At 39.0% G+C, this 15251-nt stretch overlaps 4 protein-coding genes across 7 annotated transcripts; 2 read left to right on the top strand and 2 right to left on the bottom strand.

Annotated features, from left to right (window-relative positions):
• Positions 1-386: 386 nt before the first annotated feature.
• LOC135168733 (dynein light chain 2, cytoplasmic) lies at positions 387-3501 on the top strand. The gene is made up of 3 exons (XM_064133199.1): positions 387-578; positions 1926-2043; positions 2497-3501. The coding sequence occupies exons 2-3, from the start codon at positions 1936-1938 to the stop codon at positions 2656-2658; spliced, it is 270 nt and encodes an 89-aa protein (XP_063989269.1). The 5' UTR covers positions 387-578; positions 1926-1935; the 3' UTR covers positions 2659-3501.
• Positions 3502-4304: 803 nt separating this feature from the next.
• LOC135168722 (2-methoxy-6-polyprenyl-1,4-benzoquinol methylase, mitochondrial) lies at positions 4305-13018 on the bottom strand. 4 transcript variants are annotated; one of them, XM_064133182.1, is made up of 6 exons: positions 12934-13018; positions 6632-6914; positions 6106-6518; positions 5903-5991; positions 5674-5797; positions 4305-5608 (listed from the first exon to the last, which is right to left on the bottom strand). In XM_064133182.1, the coding sequence occupies exons 2-6, from the start codon at positions 6810-6812 to the stop codon at positions 5519-5521; spliced, it is 897 nt and encodes a 298-aa protein (XP_063989252.1). In that variant the 5' UTR covers positions 6813-6914; positions 12934-13018; the 3' UTR covers positions 4305-5518. The 4 variants fall into 4 exon arrangements, with proteins under 4 accessions (XP_063989252.1, XP_063989251.1, XP_063989250.1 ...); XM_064133181.1 differs by lacking the exon at positions 12934-13018 and adding an exon at positions 9024-9156; XM_064133180.1 differs by lacking the exon at positions 12934-13018 and adding an exon at positions 7333-7455.
• On the top strand, positions 7245-10866 carry LOC135168702 (DNA repair protein complementing XP-C cells homolog). The gene is made up of 3 exons (XM_064133147.1): positions 7245-9672; positions 9799-9967; positions 10267-10866. The coding sequence occupies exons 1-3, from the start codon at positions 7294-7296 to the stop codon at positions 10650-10652; spliced, it is 2934 nt and encodes a 977-aa protein (XP_063989217.1). The 5' UTR covers positions 7245-7293; the 3' UTR covers positions 10653-10866.
• LOC135168727 (lysoplasmalogenase TMEM86A) lies at positions 11219-15181 on the bottom strand. The gene is made up of 6 exons (XM_064133186.1): positions 14994-15181; positions 14213-14376; positions 13452-13645; positions 13264-13379; positions 13086-13196; positions 11219-13018 (listed from the first exon to the last, which is right to left on the bottom strand). The coding sequence occupies exons 1-6, from the start codon at positions 15012-15014 to the stop codon at positions 12920-12922; spliced, it is 705 nt and encodes a 234-aa protein (XP_063989256.1). The 5' UTR covers positions 15015-15181; the 3' UTR covers positions 11219-12919.
• Between the last annotated feature and the right edge of the window lie 70 nt (positions 15182-15251).

The raw sequence follows: 15251 nt of genomic DNA, 5'->3' as shown, positions 1-15251 counted from the left end.
ATTTTCGAGTTTGTAAAATGTAAAATAAATTTTTCAAATTGGGAGATTCGAAGATTAATTAAAATATCAGTTTGGGTTCATCCTGACCTGATCAACGATACTTCCAGCTCCCAAAGAAATTATTTCTTCCCCAATGTGATAGAAAAAAATTGTTAAAAGAAATATATCTGAAACCCTAGTAGTTAATGGAAGATATAAATTCTTGCAACTGTTGAAACAGTGAAAATCGTCTCTCCGAAGAAACAAAAATCTGCGGATACTCTCACCGCTTTTGTTTTTTCCCGCGATCGTCGTCGCACTGCATTGTGGTACGATAGAAGCCCCTGATAGAAGACCCTAAGCTTCGTCCAATCAGAGGGCCGTAAACGGTGGTTTTTCAACGATACCCAGGCGCTTCAATCTTCAGTCCATACGACAAATTTTCGGTGTCGGCTCGTGTACGTGAAAAATTTGTTCTCAGTTAAACCCAAGTTTTATCATCGTCAAATCGCTGATCCCCGAGGCCAATTAATCGCTAAATAATCACAATATCCTGGGCGAACGAATTTAAATAACTCCCAGTGAATAACCAAAGAGAGGTGAGTTGTAAAAACGTGTTATAAAAATCTCTCAACATTATCACTTTTTTTTTTCTGCACTTACCTCCGGAGTCTTTTGCCGGGGACCTATATCCATGTACGTCAAAAACCTCACACAACAGGAGCGCGGGGGGGACACACACGCACACATACACACACACCCGTTGGGTGGACTGCCACAATTTCGCCAAAACTTGCTAAAGAGGAGGGAGGTGACTAATTATATTTTTTTTCCAAATTACTAACCAATCAGCTCGGTTAATTAATCGACCTAGTTTGTCGATCGCGTGCGATCTAATTTCTATTTTTATTTTTCCACCTATCGACAAAACGAGCTATCCTCCCGCGTTTCTCGAAGGCCCCTCTCTATCTCCCTCCCAACCCCCTCGCCAATTTCGATATTATTTTTTTCACTCGTATTTCAGTGCCTCCAGGACTTATTGCTAATTAGTCAGTCATCAGTATTGTGCTACACCTGTATTAACAAGACCATCGTCTGAGTTATTTGTTGATACTGGTGGATAATTATCGTTCGTAATGCCGGCATTTGATGTCCACGCCACTGTTAAGATATCACGAGTAATCAGGTTCATTCAGTGACTTTTATGCACAAGCCGATGTATTTATATATAATTTTTTTTTACTTCCGCACGAGTTCCATCGTCGTCGGCCTCTCGATCCCACCGATACTTCCGTATTTATGGGGTCTGTGAAGTTTTTTTTTTTAATACTTTGTGAATCGATTGGCTTGAGGGGTATTTGTATGGACGTTATTAATGAAAATTTGTGGTGCAATGTGAAGTACAGGGGGTGGGGGAATTGTCTGTCACGAGAATTGATATTCATGTGAAAATTTTGTGCCATTGCCAGTCGATATTTGAATAATTTCAAGGCCTTGAAAATTGTTAAATCAATGGTGTACATTATGTTGGGAGTCTATTCTTAGGAATTTCATGTTACCAGATTCGGTAATATTTTGTTTGTTATCGACAACAAAATTCCTGGGGCATTTGCGTTCGATTCGAGAATTGAATGATGTTGCCATAACAACCGTTACGTTTATTAGAAAAGACTGAATTGTTTCGTACTCCCTCGACTGGCCGTCATTTTTTGTGTGTCAATGGTGATTTCCATGTCGTGGTTGCCTTAAAATTTATTCAACTTGAATTTTTCCTGACTATTTGGGCCCCAACGGTTGTCACTTATTCACTCTTGATATTTTATTTGGTACGACTTGGACAGGTCCATGTTTTTTTTCTTGAGTTGATGGGTGATAATGTGTGATAAGGACGATATTAATTGCTGTGATAATTAATGTTTCTTGCTTGAATTTTTTTCTCGGTTTAGGCCATACAATATGACGGACCGTAAAGCTGTTATTAAAAATGCTGATATGTCGGAGGAGATGCAGCAGGATGCTGTCGATTGTGCAACCCAGGCACTGGAAAAATACAATATCGAGAAGGTAATTGCGCTATCAGTTGCAGGGTAATTTCATTGGGGGTGGGCTGGTGGGTGACGACCCGGAGGGAAAAGTTTAGTCTTTTTTTTTTTAATGTAAACAACGTTATCGAGAAACCTGTGGGAGGCTGGTACACCGCAGGATATTTTGCGAAAGCTATTGCTGGAGAAAATGTCAAGGGCAATCACGGGGAGGAATTTTCGACTGCTATGGGGAGCTAGAATTATCTCCAGATTATTTTCAATTTGCTTGGAATAATTCTGGGGAATCGATTATTTTCTTCTCGAGTTGGACCATTGGAAATTTACATTTTTATCGGAAATTATTGTTTTTTTCGTATTGGTTGAAGTCAAAAAAGAATATGCCCTGCTGAACTACAAAAAAATGGTCCAGCATTGACGCTAAAAAAAATGGGATTCATTTGATGTTCATTTCCATGAATTAAAAACCTTCCAGGATATTGCCGCATTTATCAAGAAAGAATTCGACAAAAAGTACAACCCCACGTGGCACTGCATCGTTGGACGTAACTTCGGCAGCTACGTAACGCATGAAACAAGACATTTCATCTACTTCTACCTGGGTCAGGTGGCGATTCTCCTCTTCAAGAGTGGATAAGCTGCATAATAACAAAATCATCAACTTCTCTGTACCCAAACGAAAACAGGAAAAAAAAAGCAACTACCCCCTCCCTCCTCCATTCTGTCCACCTCGAGATTCGTAATTCCTTGAAATAAATTTCCCCAAATGTCTGATAGCTCATTGTTTTTGAGAGAGAAAGAGAGAGAGTCCTAGCATCAAGACAAATGTAATAAGAGACTAAATATCGATGGTATCATCCTGATGTTGTTAAATGGTTACTCGTGAGATCGAGTATAAATGATGTGTAGAAAAATAATAACTGAAATCTAAGGGTAGGGGGACTTACTCTGAAAAAAAAAAACGAAAAAAAGCATGCCAATGTACATGTTCAAATGTAACAAACGTATGCAGAAAAAAAAAACTTTGTTGTGTTCTTGTTTTATATTAGGTATATCTACGGTTGGGTTCAATGCTGGCGGTTTTTAATTCATAATTTAAAAATTTTGAAGATGAAAAATTACTTATAGTTTATGTACAAAGCGACAACAACTGGCAATTCGTGAAAAAAATCGTTGAATTGTCGTCATTATGGAGGGGATTATTAATTGAAATTGCACGTGTGAATAACCAGTCGCCAATGATGAACGCAAGCCTGTATTTTTTTTTCTTTTTTTTTTCATTTACAAAACAACAAAATACTGATGGAGTGAACAGCTATTATATCGACTTATCCGGAATAACAGTCCCTCGATCAAAATTTATCATTCTGATTCACCAATGTACTTTTATTCATCTCTGTCATTTTTTTTCTCACTCGGTTTTATTGAATTTTTGTTTGTTCAGTGCTAACAAATATTAAAAAAACGTTCATTACATCAACTCAATGTGGCATTCACTTTATTGTATGACTGTTCAACTTTGATTTTCTACTCTTTGATTTAATGATTCAATTATTATGCACTCGGCTATTACTTGCATAACAAAAAAAACGGAATATCAATAGTGAATAGTGTTTAAGATTAAATATTATATCATAATATTAAATCAATATCCGTTACCGTCGTTGTAATTTGTGATTGGCACAAGAAAGGATGTGAATGTGGAAATTTTAATGAGACAAATCCTCAGCTTTTTATCTCGATATGGCGTTGCATACTTAAATCATCATATTCGTTACGAGTTATGGCTAATGCATTCTCTGTTGATCTTTAATACGATTCATTCGTCGTGTGAAAAAAAATATTCACGGAGATTGGAGTAATTCGTAAGTCAAGTTCACTTTGATTTTTGAGCTGTGCCCATTCCACTGTGGAAAAATTAAAAAAAAAAACTTTTAAGGAAAAATTTTTAATTACAAAAATTAGTAAAAATAATACTGCATAACAGAAGGCCACGGTATTATCTAAGAAAAATCTAGACTAAGTATTCAAAGTCCTTATATAGATGATTTATAAAATATGTATATTATTTGCACACCACTCGATATGTGAACGCTTGAACGAAGTCATTGGATCATAAAATGAAAAAAAGGATAGAAGAATATATTCAAACAGGGGTAGAAAAGAAGTCTAGTATTTTATAATGTGTAATTGAAAAAGAAATAACGATAATTATCAACGACCCATCGAATTTAAAGAACTATAGATGAAAATATCTGTTGAATGAAGTCCACTATTGTAATGTTTATTTTTTCCCTATTTTTTTTTACTCGTTTAAATTTTTACATGAAGTTATATTGCTTGTGGGCTGCATCATCCAATTTATTGACACAGAACCTGTCAGGGCAATGGAATTTCGGTATTTAGAAATTTTAAATATTCATGTTTCGACAAAATTCTCCTCTGTAGCTGCTTCATGGTTTGTACGTTCTGTTGAGGCGTTTGATGGTCGACAAACTTATTTCAAATCTCCATACATGGTGTAGCTGTAATTTTTATGATGAAAAATGAAAATATATAACACTTAGAAAAATTTATAATATGCCGAGCTTCACATCTCTCGAGGCTCGTTGCATTCTCCAATTTTAAAGTCTTTTGCACCCAAAAAGAAGATGATAAAATTAAATAAATCAACAATGTGGCCTAGATGCCATGACAAAATAACTCACGGCGTGTCTCAACAATGCGAGAGAGTTTTCATTGCATTTTTTAAAAATAAAATTAATATTTGAAATGGGATGGGGGGGGGATTTTTGAAATTTATTAAATTGGAACTACTAATGGGCATTAAATTTCGAAGGGAGAATACGAATGTACCTCTAGAAAATTGCTTCCATCGAAGGTAAGAACGGTCCACATCTCTTCGAAAGTAGTAGGCTATTAGCAATGAAAATTCAGGGAAATAGGGGGGGAGGGGCTTTGGATTCAGTCGATTGAGACACACCTTGAAATAATCATTTTTTAATTAGAGGGACCGTATTAATTTAATGTTTGTGAAACCTTTGGATGGACTGTAACCTGTGTGTATATTTAAACTGCTCTGTCTAAAGCTGCATTCCTCAATACTAAATACTAATACAGTTGTCTCTAAACGAAAGCATCCTTCATCGTTATTTGTCCCTTTACTTTAATGATGTATGTCTCTTTCAATTTGGGGACGTTAAGGTACTTCAATTCGATTTCCCGTAAATTATTGGAGATAGTAAATCAATTCAATAATAAATTCTAATTCTTTTATTATATAATAATAATTTTCCTGCCTAAAAATGAATTTTTCCGAAGGGTAAACAGTTGTAGTTGTTTATTTATCAACAATAAGTATTAAATTTTTTTTTTGAGCGAAATGTAATTTGTCTGGCTCTAAATACTCAGCTCTTTAACGTACCGAACGGTTGAAAATCATTCGATGTTTTCGACATCGATGGGCCAACAATTTTGAGACAGTTTTGACGTTTTTGTTAGATTTTGAAGCCGGAGTGGATCGCCACGACTCCGAACGTCAGGTTGCGGTATGTCACGTGTCTGAAACCTGCGTCTTCGATCATTCCCTAAAAGTGATTTATCAGTTGAATTTTGAACGGTTTAGGGACACAGGTAGGAGATAATCACTTACTTTGAAGTCTTCTTGCTTTGGAAATCGACGAATACTTTCCACTAGGTATTGGTACGGCTGCCACTTGCCTGCGAGCAGCATTCCCATCACGGGAATCATTTGGAAGGAGTATTGATCGTATGCCCTGAAATTTTTTCCATTTAGTTACTCAGGAGAATTTTTGTCCTCAACTTTTCAAAATTTCCTAAAAGATCAATCTTTTATTTTTAATCTTCATGTTTCTATCTACCATTGGAGTGTATTGTTAGTCAAATGACTAAACTCCAAGCACATGAACCGTCCCCCAGGTTGCAGGACCCTGTAAGCCTCTTCGATGACCTGAAAGGTTATCAAATAAAAAAATAATAAATTGAGGAAATATTAAATTATTTTCAGTTGTTAATTTAATTAATAGGGAGTTGCTAGAATGTGTACATCCCTTGAGTTCCTCACCTTATCAATTCGAGTACAATTCCTGATTCCAAAGGCAATAGTATAGGCAGCATACGACTCATCGTCAAAAGGCAGTTGCTCAGCATCTGCCTGAACCCAAGCAATATCGTATCCCTTCTCTGAAGTGTAGCCCTGACGTTCAGCTCTGCTTTTACCAACGTCCAACATATTCTGATTGATATCAGACACTGTGACGTGACTCTTCAAGCCCTTTGGATTCTTACGATTGTCCAAATAGTGGAGGTACCTGAACGTGATATCTCCAGTGCCACCGGCCATGTCCAGCAGTTTGCTGCCATGGGTTGGTGCTAGCTCTTGAATGAAGATATCTTTCCATATCCTGTGGATTCCCAGGCTCATCGCGTCGTTCATCTTGTCGTAGGAGCTGGCCACTTCCTCGAAGACTGTGTGCACTGTGAATGTTTTTTAAAATTATTTACTGAGAGTTTAATTATTAATAAAAGACAACCTGCAGAACTATTACAATAATTCATGATGATTTTATTACAAAAACCTGACTGCATACCTTTCTTCTCTTTTTCACTTTCCTTCACAGTCTCAAAACCAAAGTGAGTCGTTCTTTCCTTCTCATTTTGTGAATGACTTTCAGTTTGATTTTGCTTGTAGACACTTGTAGAGAACTCCTGAATGCCATTTTTATTGCTTCGTCGGAGTAATTCTCTGCTCAAGTATTTCAGGAGAGTCATTATTTGCGAGGTATTGTCCGACGAGTGTTGTATTTATAACCTAGTGTCATGCTTTCCTATGGCGTGATGTGCAGATATGACAGCTATTGGAGGAAACATAACCTGCACAGCGACAGAACAGACAGGACAACGGAGATAATTTAGGATTATTGGCATTGAAATGGAATGTCAAAGTGTGAATGCATTATTAACTGTTCATAGAAACATTATGGAAATTCTAAATAGTTATCATTATCTTGTCCATTGTTCGTATTCGATTGAACAAGGGTTGCTACCCAGGGTTGAGGAGTTTACCTATTTCTCCCCTAATGTTATAATAAAGGTGTCTTTTCATTGCCACGATAATTCGCACTGTTTGGGTCAGGAGATTACCAGAATCTCTTGGCCATCGTGCGCCAGAGGCGGAAAATTATCTCCATCACAAAAACAATTCCTCCTGAAGTCAAAAAATCACCTGTCAGTGATTCTAATCCTTTAAAAAATGAGTGACGACGAGAGTTCGGATAGTAGTGACGATTACCTGGTTTCTCCGGACAAAATCGATCTGAGCAGCGAGTTCTTTTCACAGACAACCTCAAAATCAAACCCAAACAAAGCACCCACAGACTACATATCCTCAAATGACTCATCAGACGACGATTTCATCGAGGAAGACAAGAAGGATTCTTCGGAGTTGTTGGCCGAGGTTCTGAAGAACCTGGAGAATGCCAAAAACAATCCTGAGGCGGCTATTCAGTCCCAAAAGATCCCATCCCCAAGTAAGAAGTCTAAACAAGACCTGGCGGATGAGATAAATGATTTGCTAGCAGGTGAGAGCGGCCTGGGGAGTTTGGACCCTCAAACCGACGAGGATGACGACGTTAAACCCCCAGAGGAGGCCTCCAAGTATACGATCCCTCAGGAGGGCATTGCCATCACCCTCCCAGGGACAGAAATGCTCTTCGGTCGGAGAAAGAAACGAAGGGTCGATCTGCAAGTTGAACTCATTAAGAAAATGAATCGGAGCCTGAGATCTAAACAATTGTACATTCACAAGGTTGGACTGCTCTGTTGGCTGGCCCACGGATTCCACCTGAATGTTCAGGTCAACGATTCAGAGGTTCTGTCGACTGCGATGAGTCTGGTGCCTCAAACGTACTGTCCAGATGGAAGAGTCGATCTGAAGTATCTGGAGGGCTTCACCAAGTGGTTTAGGAAGATCATCAAGGTTGAATTCACTAAGGAGGATGTGAGGATCACTAAAGAGACACTTCTAGAGAGAATCAGGAAGAAGATAGTTCATAATAACAGAGAACTAGTCCTCGTTTACCTGGCGACACTGAGAGCTATTGGAATTAACTGCAGATTGGTCTTGTCTCTGTGCCCTGCAGCCATGAAACCACACAAGGATCAGCTCTTTCAGGTGCCTGATCCTACGAAGAACGAGGGGAAGGCCGAGTCGAAGACGATAGTGAAATTGGAGGGTAAGGTCAAGACAGAGACCAAGAAAAAGCCTGTGGAAGTGGTGAAGAAAAGACAGGGGAACTCGAGCAAGAAGAGAGGCTCGCAGGATCGAGTGACGTCACCGTTAAAGATCATTCCTGAGAACAGCAGTGCTGGAACGGCTGCTGCCAAGGAAGTCGCTAAGAAGAAGGCGGTGAAAGTTTTCTTGTCGAAATTTTCGAAAAATCAGTCTGAAAATGCCATGGATGATCAGGAGAAGTCGACAGAGGGTGAGGAAGTGGAAGAGGTGAAAGAACCTACTCCTATGGTTAGAAGACTGAGGTCCAGAACTGGTGGGACAGCGACAGTTGTGGCAGCTTCCAAGGAATCAACGAAATCGTCTGGATCTAAGACATCAACAAAATCGTCTACATCGAAAGAGTCAGCAAAATCATCAGCAGTCAAAGAGCCAGCAAAATCAACTGCAGCCGAAGAGTCAATAAAATCATCCAGAACCGTCAAAGGAAAGTTGAATCTCCGAAAAATTCCTCAGAGAAGTAGTAAGAAGACAGCTGAGGCTGCTGTGTCAACGAGTGCTAAAGTTGAGAGGACGGAGAGTGACGAGAGCTACTTGGGCACTGATTCAGACTCTGAATGTGACTCCCTGGAGGACTTCAGTCCCCCCAAGAAAAGAAAAGTCACTGTAAAGGATACAAAGACTGTGACATCGAGCAAAAATGTGGGCAGGAAACCTAAATCAGGGACTAAGTCGAATCCTAAAGCTTCTACCTCCAGAGATTCGAGTATCGATCGTCGAGTTTTATCTTCAGACGAGGAAGAGCAAGTCGAGAAGTTCGATGCGAGGGATTCCAGATACCTATGGGTTGAGGTCTACGTTGAGTCCGAGGAGAGTTGGATAAGCGTTTCGATTCCCGACGACAAGATTCACTGTGTCTCCGAGATTTTCAAAAAAATCCCCCGGCCAGTTCTTTACATAATTGGCTGGAACTCTTCGGGTTCCCTAAAGGACATTACGAGAAGGTACTGCCCCCACTGGTTGACGGACACGAGGAAGCAGAGGGTGGATGAAAAATGGTGGAGTGAGAGTCTAGCCCCCTGGGCTGAGAAAGCCACTGCCATGTCCAGGGCTGAGGATGAGATGCTTCTCCAACGAGAGCTCGAACAGCCGCTGCCGAAGTCTCTCGCTGAGTGCAAAGGACATCCTCTCTACGTGGTTCAGAGGCACTTGCTCAAGTTCGAGGCACTTTATCCCCCGGACTGCGTTCCTCTGGGCCATCTGAAGACTGGAGATGCCATTTACTCTCGTCACTGCGTGCACACACTTCGATCGCGGGAGACTTGGCACAAGGAGGCTAGAGTTGTTAAGCCTGGGTCCGAGGCTTATAAAGTTGTTAAGGCCATGCCAAAGTGGGATAAGGTATTATTCATTTTAGTTTGCCTTGTAACGAATTTAATTAAGGTCAGATCTATAAACAATTAACGATGCTGTTGTAAAAACAATCTCCAGAGGGACTTGTTTCACTAAATTGATTTGATGGTTCAGTTCACAGGACAAAAACGACCCCCCGAGCCCCTCGAATTATTTGGACAATGGCAAACGTCCCCCTACATACCCCCTGAAGTCAAAGACGGCATTATACCACGTAATGAATATGGTAATGTTGATCTGTTCAAACAGTGTATGCTGCCTAAAGGTGCTGTTCACATCGATCGTAAGTTACTGCCTATTTCAAATTGATTTTCACGTAAATAGACACAGCAATGCACTCCGGTTATAACATTGAGCATGAATATTTAATGCATGTCACTTTAGTATGACAATATTTAGTCATCAGTCAACAATTTCCATTTTAAATATTTCTATTTTTCACGATGTGCTTAAATTTTGTTTATATCTGCATTAAAAAAAATTCTTGAAGATACCTCAGCAGTTAATAATGACTAATCAAATCTAATTAATGATGATGTATGATAAAAACATTCGACGATAATAATTTTAATTGTTTTTTAGTGCCAGGATTGAACAGAATAGCCAGAAAGCTGAAGATTGATTGTGCACCAGCTTGTGTGGGATTCAACTTTGGTTGCAGAGGAGCCCTCCCGGCTTTCGAGGGTTTCATCGTACCAGAAGAACACGAGGACACCCTCAGAGAAGCCTGGGAGGAGGAGCAAGTGCTCGCTGCTAAACGAGCGAGGGAGAAGCGAGACAAACGAATCTGGGGAAATTGGAGGAAATTAATTCGAGGAGTGATGATCAGGGAGCGATTGGCAGCTAAGTACGAATTTAAAGCTGATGATGATGATGAGGAGGGAGGAGGGGGTGAGGCTTCAGAGCCACCTGCCAAACGAAAGCAGAAAGGCGACAAGAAACCACCGAAGAAAACCAAGAAAACGTAAGCTGAACCCCAATGATTTTTTCATGATTGCCGAGCAATTGCGTGATATTTTGTACCAGTATTGTTACTAGTGAGAATGTGGCAGCTGATAAGCAGGAAAATTGCTTCCAATTGTTGTTATGAAGCGCAAGACCGTTGATTGTTTCCAGTGTTCTGTCTATATATTTATTTAAACTTCAACGTTTCGTGTTGACGGTTCGTGCACGTCTACATAATGAAAACATATTCATCCATTTTTGTTCAAGTACAGAATTAGAGATTCAGTGTCAGACTTGGATTATTTACATTAATAGAGGACGATTATGTCCTTCCGCAATGAGTTGTGATTATTCATGGAGATCTGGTTAAGACGTGGAGTTGAATAAATTTCTACTTTTTCTACAATTTGACCTTTTAATTCATCATCATGCCACTTTCCGGATAAAAAATGCATTAAAAATAGTCTATTTGCATCCTCCAGTGCAGCCGTCAGTCTATTGAAAAAAATAATCCTGCACGGAAACGTTTCCAACAGCTAATGAAGAGTTTTTTATTTCAAACAGTTATTAAGAATCAAAAGACCACTGATTGCTTATAATATTTATCCATATATTTATTTAAACTTGAACATTGAATGTTACCGGTCCCTGTGGGTCTACACAACGACAAAATATTTCTCTATTTCTTTCCACTACGTGCACACCCTTGTCTATCGAAGAATTAAAAATTGAGCCTTACAATTGGAGTTTTTTCAGTCAACAGAGAATGATAATACATTTTTCAACAACTCAACGAGTTGCAGGAGCTCATAGAGAACTAGAAGTAATGTACAGTTGAATAAATATACTTTTCTCTACATTTTGAACATTTAATTCAACATTATGCCACTTTCAGGATCAGAAAGTATATTTAAAAATAATCTATTTACATTCTCTGCATCTAATTGAAGTTATTACTCTCCAGTGTGTCCATCAGTCTATTGCAAAAAATGTTATTATTTACTCGTATTATCAGTTCAATATCATTTCCACTCGAATCACCTCCACATCTCCATGAAAGAGGAATTAATCAATCATCGTGGATGAATTACAGACCCTGAATTTGCGACTAACAATTTCCTTCCTGAATTTCATGGAGATTAAGAGTGAAGCCCTTGAATAATAGACTAAATAGCCGGCTTCAACTAACACTCAAACCAAATCTACATCGTTCACAGCGTCACGCCATCCCTCCGCCTCTCATTACTAATAATAGATTCTCATCTGGATTTAAAGGTACCGAAGGTCGCGTGTTTGTGGTACATTTTTTTCTCTAACCATACAATGAATTTTTACTTTATATTACATGAGATTAAACATCACAAACGTGGAATTAACGTTGTCAGTGCCCAATTTCGATGGAGATTTTTCTTTGCGAAAAGTTGAACAAAAAAAAATCAAAACTCAATGAAAAACAGGAAAAATACTGAATTATTACATAAACAGGTCTCGGTTTCCTTTTGCACTGATTTTCCGGTCAGGTTTCATCTCGTGATGCACCCGCAAGTCTGCATAATTCTTTTATTTTTGTATCTACCCAGTTATTCTGTCAATCACTGGGCCATTACCGTGTCCGATCCAGACGATAACCAGATGTGACATTCGTCATCTGAATCTAATGTCTCGAGGGTCTCACGTGAACGTGTTCTCGAACGAGTCTTGTTAAATTGTTCCTATAATTTCAATTCTTCAAGTTTTCAACTGCAGAAATTATTCAAAATTGCGAAAATGGATGACACAACATACCAAACTAAGACACTTGAGATCACGTTCTCCAATCCAATGATTTCCGAAGTTGCAATTGAAACCTCTCCAGGAAATAATAAATATTATCAAGTCTCCAAAACGCATAACAAATTCCCAAACGATTAGATCATAAAAAGCATAAAAATTCACAAAACTCATAATGCAAATGCAGCAAAGACTTGAATTGCCAAAAAATTCACCAGTGAATGACGAAAAAGGAGAGAATGGAGAATCCCTTGTCCTATTTAAAATCAAACTAACTCAAACGTTAGCCAACCCATTAGTTTTTCACGTCAACAACAATGAAAAGGCCTCTCGACGTCAGAGATCATTGCCAGTTTGATTGCCCCCTAACTCGGTACCAATTATACCCTTCAGTGCAGTTTCTGCCTAGAGATAGTGGCAGTGTCAACAAATAATTTTTTTCCCTCAGGAATTTTCTAATACAGAAGAGAACAATACAAGAGACGTTTCTCGCAACTCTCAGGTCATTAGAATTGAATAATTATCGCTGTTTACCAGCTGATTTGGCATTTTCCCTCGAGTCGACAGCACTGAGGGCTATTCCAAGCTGCGCCGCGTAGTAGGTCAGCATTATTGACACCTTTGGGAGATCATAATGCATGAAACAGGGGCTCATTTAATCGGGAGTAACGGGGATTGAGTCTTACCGTTGCGTACGGCATCGGGTGGTACCAGTGGTGAAGACCCAGAAGTGTGTCCGATACAACGAAAAATATACTGCCGATGCAGCTGCAGAGCTTCGTCCATGTCCAGGGTTCCTTGAACAAACGGGGATGTCAAGAATATTGAGAATTACTTTACTTCAAAGTGACAAACTTTCCATACTTTGAAGAACAGCACTCTGGACACAGCTCGCCATGACATAGTTACGAGTAGAAACGTGTATATCGGTACCCCTATTGTCAGCACCCCACTCAGTCCCGGCATCAGCGTGTAGAGAACTGAAATGTCAAAGAAGAGCCATTGTTCCCCCTGCATGAGGATTTCCATATTGATAGGCCCCATTCAGTTACCCAGTAGTGAGAGGGAGAAAATGAAAATCCCCAGGGATGGGTTCAGCGGCTTGAAACCAAATGCCGTGATGTACATGATCTGGGCAATAGCGAACATTCCCATTCCGAGTAAAAAGAAATGCGGCCACACGATAAAGGCATCACCCAGACAGCTGAATACAAGACCTGTTAATATCCTTCTCGAGTAAGTGTACCTGGAAAACAACATGTTCAGTATGGGAGGTACATGAGCAACAAGAACACTTTTGACTTTTTGTTGAGTTGTGGGGAGTTCTTGGAACATCTGATGATTGACGTTGTAAAACAAGTTATGTTAATTCACTGGCAGTCTTATTTTTTAAAAAATATCTCAAGATCTAGAAGAAATGGAAGAGCTCAGTAGCAAAATGGTAAAGCGAGATAAATGGGCTTATCTCTGAGTTGAGTTTTTCAACAATATCTCCAAATCTCAGAGAGATAGCAAAATTATTGTAATAACATTTATTTTAGTAGACAATTCGTTCTACAAAAAAAAAGAACGAATATCTGTATTTGCCTTTGCAATGAGGTTTTTTATTTATTTATGAAACTGCCTCGCTGAGTCAACAACGCAATGACCGACTCGATAACGTAGTTTCGTAGATAAAAATGAATCATTGCCGGCGCAGTTAGTAAAACAATAAAAAAAAATTGACCAGACACGGGGGTTGCTTTTCCCCCGAAGAAGAAAAGCCAAAAGTGTTACTGGATATTCGTCTCACGCATCCTGCTATGCAACTCACTCTTCCGATAAATTCATTCCGTGTAGGAGTACAAATATGATAAGACTGATTATTGGCAAACATTTGAAACACACTGTGAGTAACGACGGTTGTTCTGCCAAAAGCACGAAATACACGCAGACACTTTTGAAGAACGGCACGAGCTTCGGACCGATGCTTTTCAGCTGAAAAAAAAAATTCTTTCATTTGTAGTGTTGAAATAAAAATTCCCATTTCCCTGAACTTCATGGATTTAAAGTGATATTTCGTGAGGGCTCGCAGAAGAAGTTATTAAATTTGAAACTGCCCTGAAACTTCATGAAAATTGCAATTTCATAAACCCAAGAATTTCTCCACAGAATTAAATTAAAACTAATCAAAAAATGAAAATTCCCTTTTTATTCAAATAACTGAATTTATACACCTGAAGGTCTCCCATATAAATCAATTGTCATGAAGTAATCGAACTGTAATTCAGTCTTTATCGACTTTCCATCAAATTCTGAACTTTTAATGACTAAAATAAAAAAGTTCCTCGGGTTTTCCATAAATTGCATGGAAACCTTGACAGAATCCCCTGAATAATCTCCTCTAAACAATAGACTCAGTGATTTAATCTAAACGCAATTTAGAGTGAGTAAACATGACAAATGATTCCACCAGCCATGTAGAACTCTTTCTCATTCCTCCTTTTATCACTTTAATTCATGTTTAGCGTGTGACAATGGACAACAAAAACTTGACAAGAATGAACAACAGAGCATTAAAAACGACCCATCAATCGATTGAACAGAGGACTCACCACTTGGGTTGGAGACGACATTTTAAATATTTTATTGGCGCCCGGAAATTCTCGAGGGCAATTGGTTGAACAGAATTAAAAATTTGTGGATTAGTATTATGGGGGATTAGTCGCTTCGAAGCACTCCGACGTCAATAACACAAGTGCAACTGCACTTAGCACCGTAGAACGTCTGCTATCGCAGTCATGTCTCTACTGCTGTTTCTATCGTTCCCGCAAGTGCATAAAAAAACATTGTGGTCGGCCAAGTGGTGGGGG

The sequence above is a fragment of the Diachasmimorpha longicaudata genome, chromosome 13 (genome assembly GCF_034640455.1).
Source record: "Diachasmimorpha longicaudata isolate KC_UGA_2023 chromosome 13, iyDiaLong2, whole genome shotgun sequence".
In the NCBI taxonomy this organism is placed as follows: Eukaryota; Metazoa; Arthropoda; class Insecta; order Hymenoptera; family Braconidae; genus Diachasmimorpha; species Diachasmimorpha longicaudata.
The sequence above is the reverse complement of the archived record's forward strand: the minus strand, read 5'-3'. Positions and strand labels throughout refer to the sequence as shown.

Coding starts and splice junctions, on each gene's coding strand:
- LOC135168733 (XM_064133199.1), top strand. CDS start 1,936: ATGACGGACCGTAAAGCTGTTATTAAAAATGCTGATATGTCGGAGGAG. Junction 2,044..2,496: donor AAAAATACAATATCGAGAAG/GTAATTGCGCTA, acceptor AAAACCTTCCAG/GATATTGCCGCATTTATCAA.
- LOC135168722 (XM_064133182.1), bottom strand. CDS start 6,812: ATGACTCTCCTGAAATACTTGAGCAGAGAATTACTCCGACGAAGCAAT. Junction 5,992..6,105: donor ATTGTACTCGAATTGATAAG/GTGAGGAACTCA, acceptor ATAACCTTTCAG/GTCATCGAAGAGGCTTACAG. Junction 5,609..5,673: donor CAAAGCAAGAAGACTTCAAA/GTAAGTGATTAT, acceptor AATCACTTTTAG/GGAATGATCGAAGACGCAGG.
- LOC135168702 (XM_064133147.1), top strand. CDS start 7,294: ATGAGTGACGACGAGAGTTCGGATAGTAGTGACGATTACCTGGTTTCT. Junction 9,673..9,798: donor CCATGCCAAAGTGGGATAAG/GTATTATTCATT, acceptor TTGATGGTTCAG/TTCACAGGACAAAAACGACC. Junction 9,968..10,266: donor AGGTGCTGTTCACATCGATC/GTAAGTTACTGC, acceptor ATTGTTTTTTAG/TGCCAGGATTGAACAGAATA.
- LOC135168727 (XM_064133186.1), bottom strand. CDS start 15,014: ATGTCGTCTCCAACCCAAGTG. Junction 14,377..14,993: donor TGTCGTCTCCAACCCAAGTG/GTGAGTCCTCTG, acceptor TTTTTTTTTCAG/CTGAAAAGCATCGGTCCGAA. Junction 13,197..13,263: donor CCAGAGTGCTGTTCTTCAAA/GTATGGAAAGTT, acceptor CGTTTGTTCAAG/GAACCCTGGACATGGACGAA.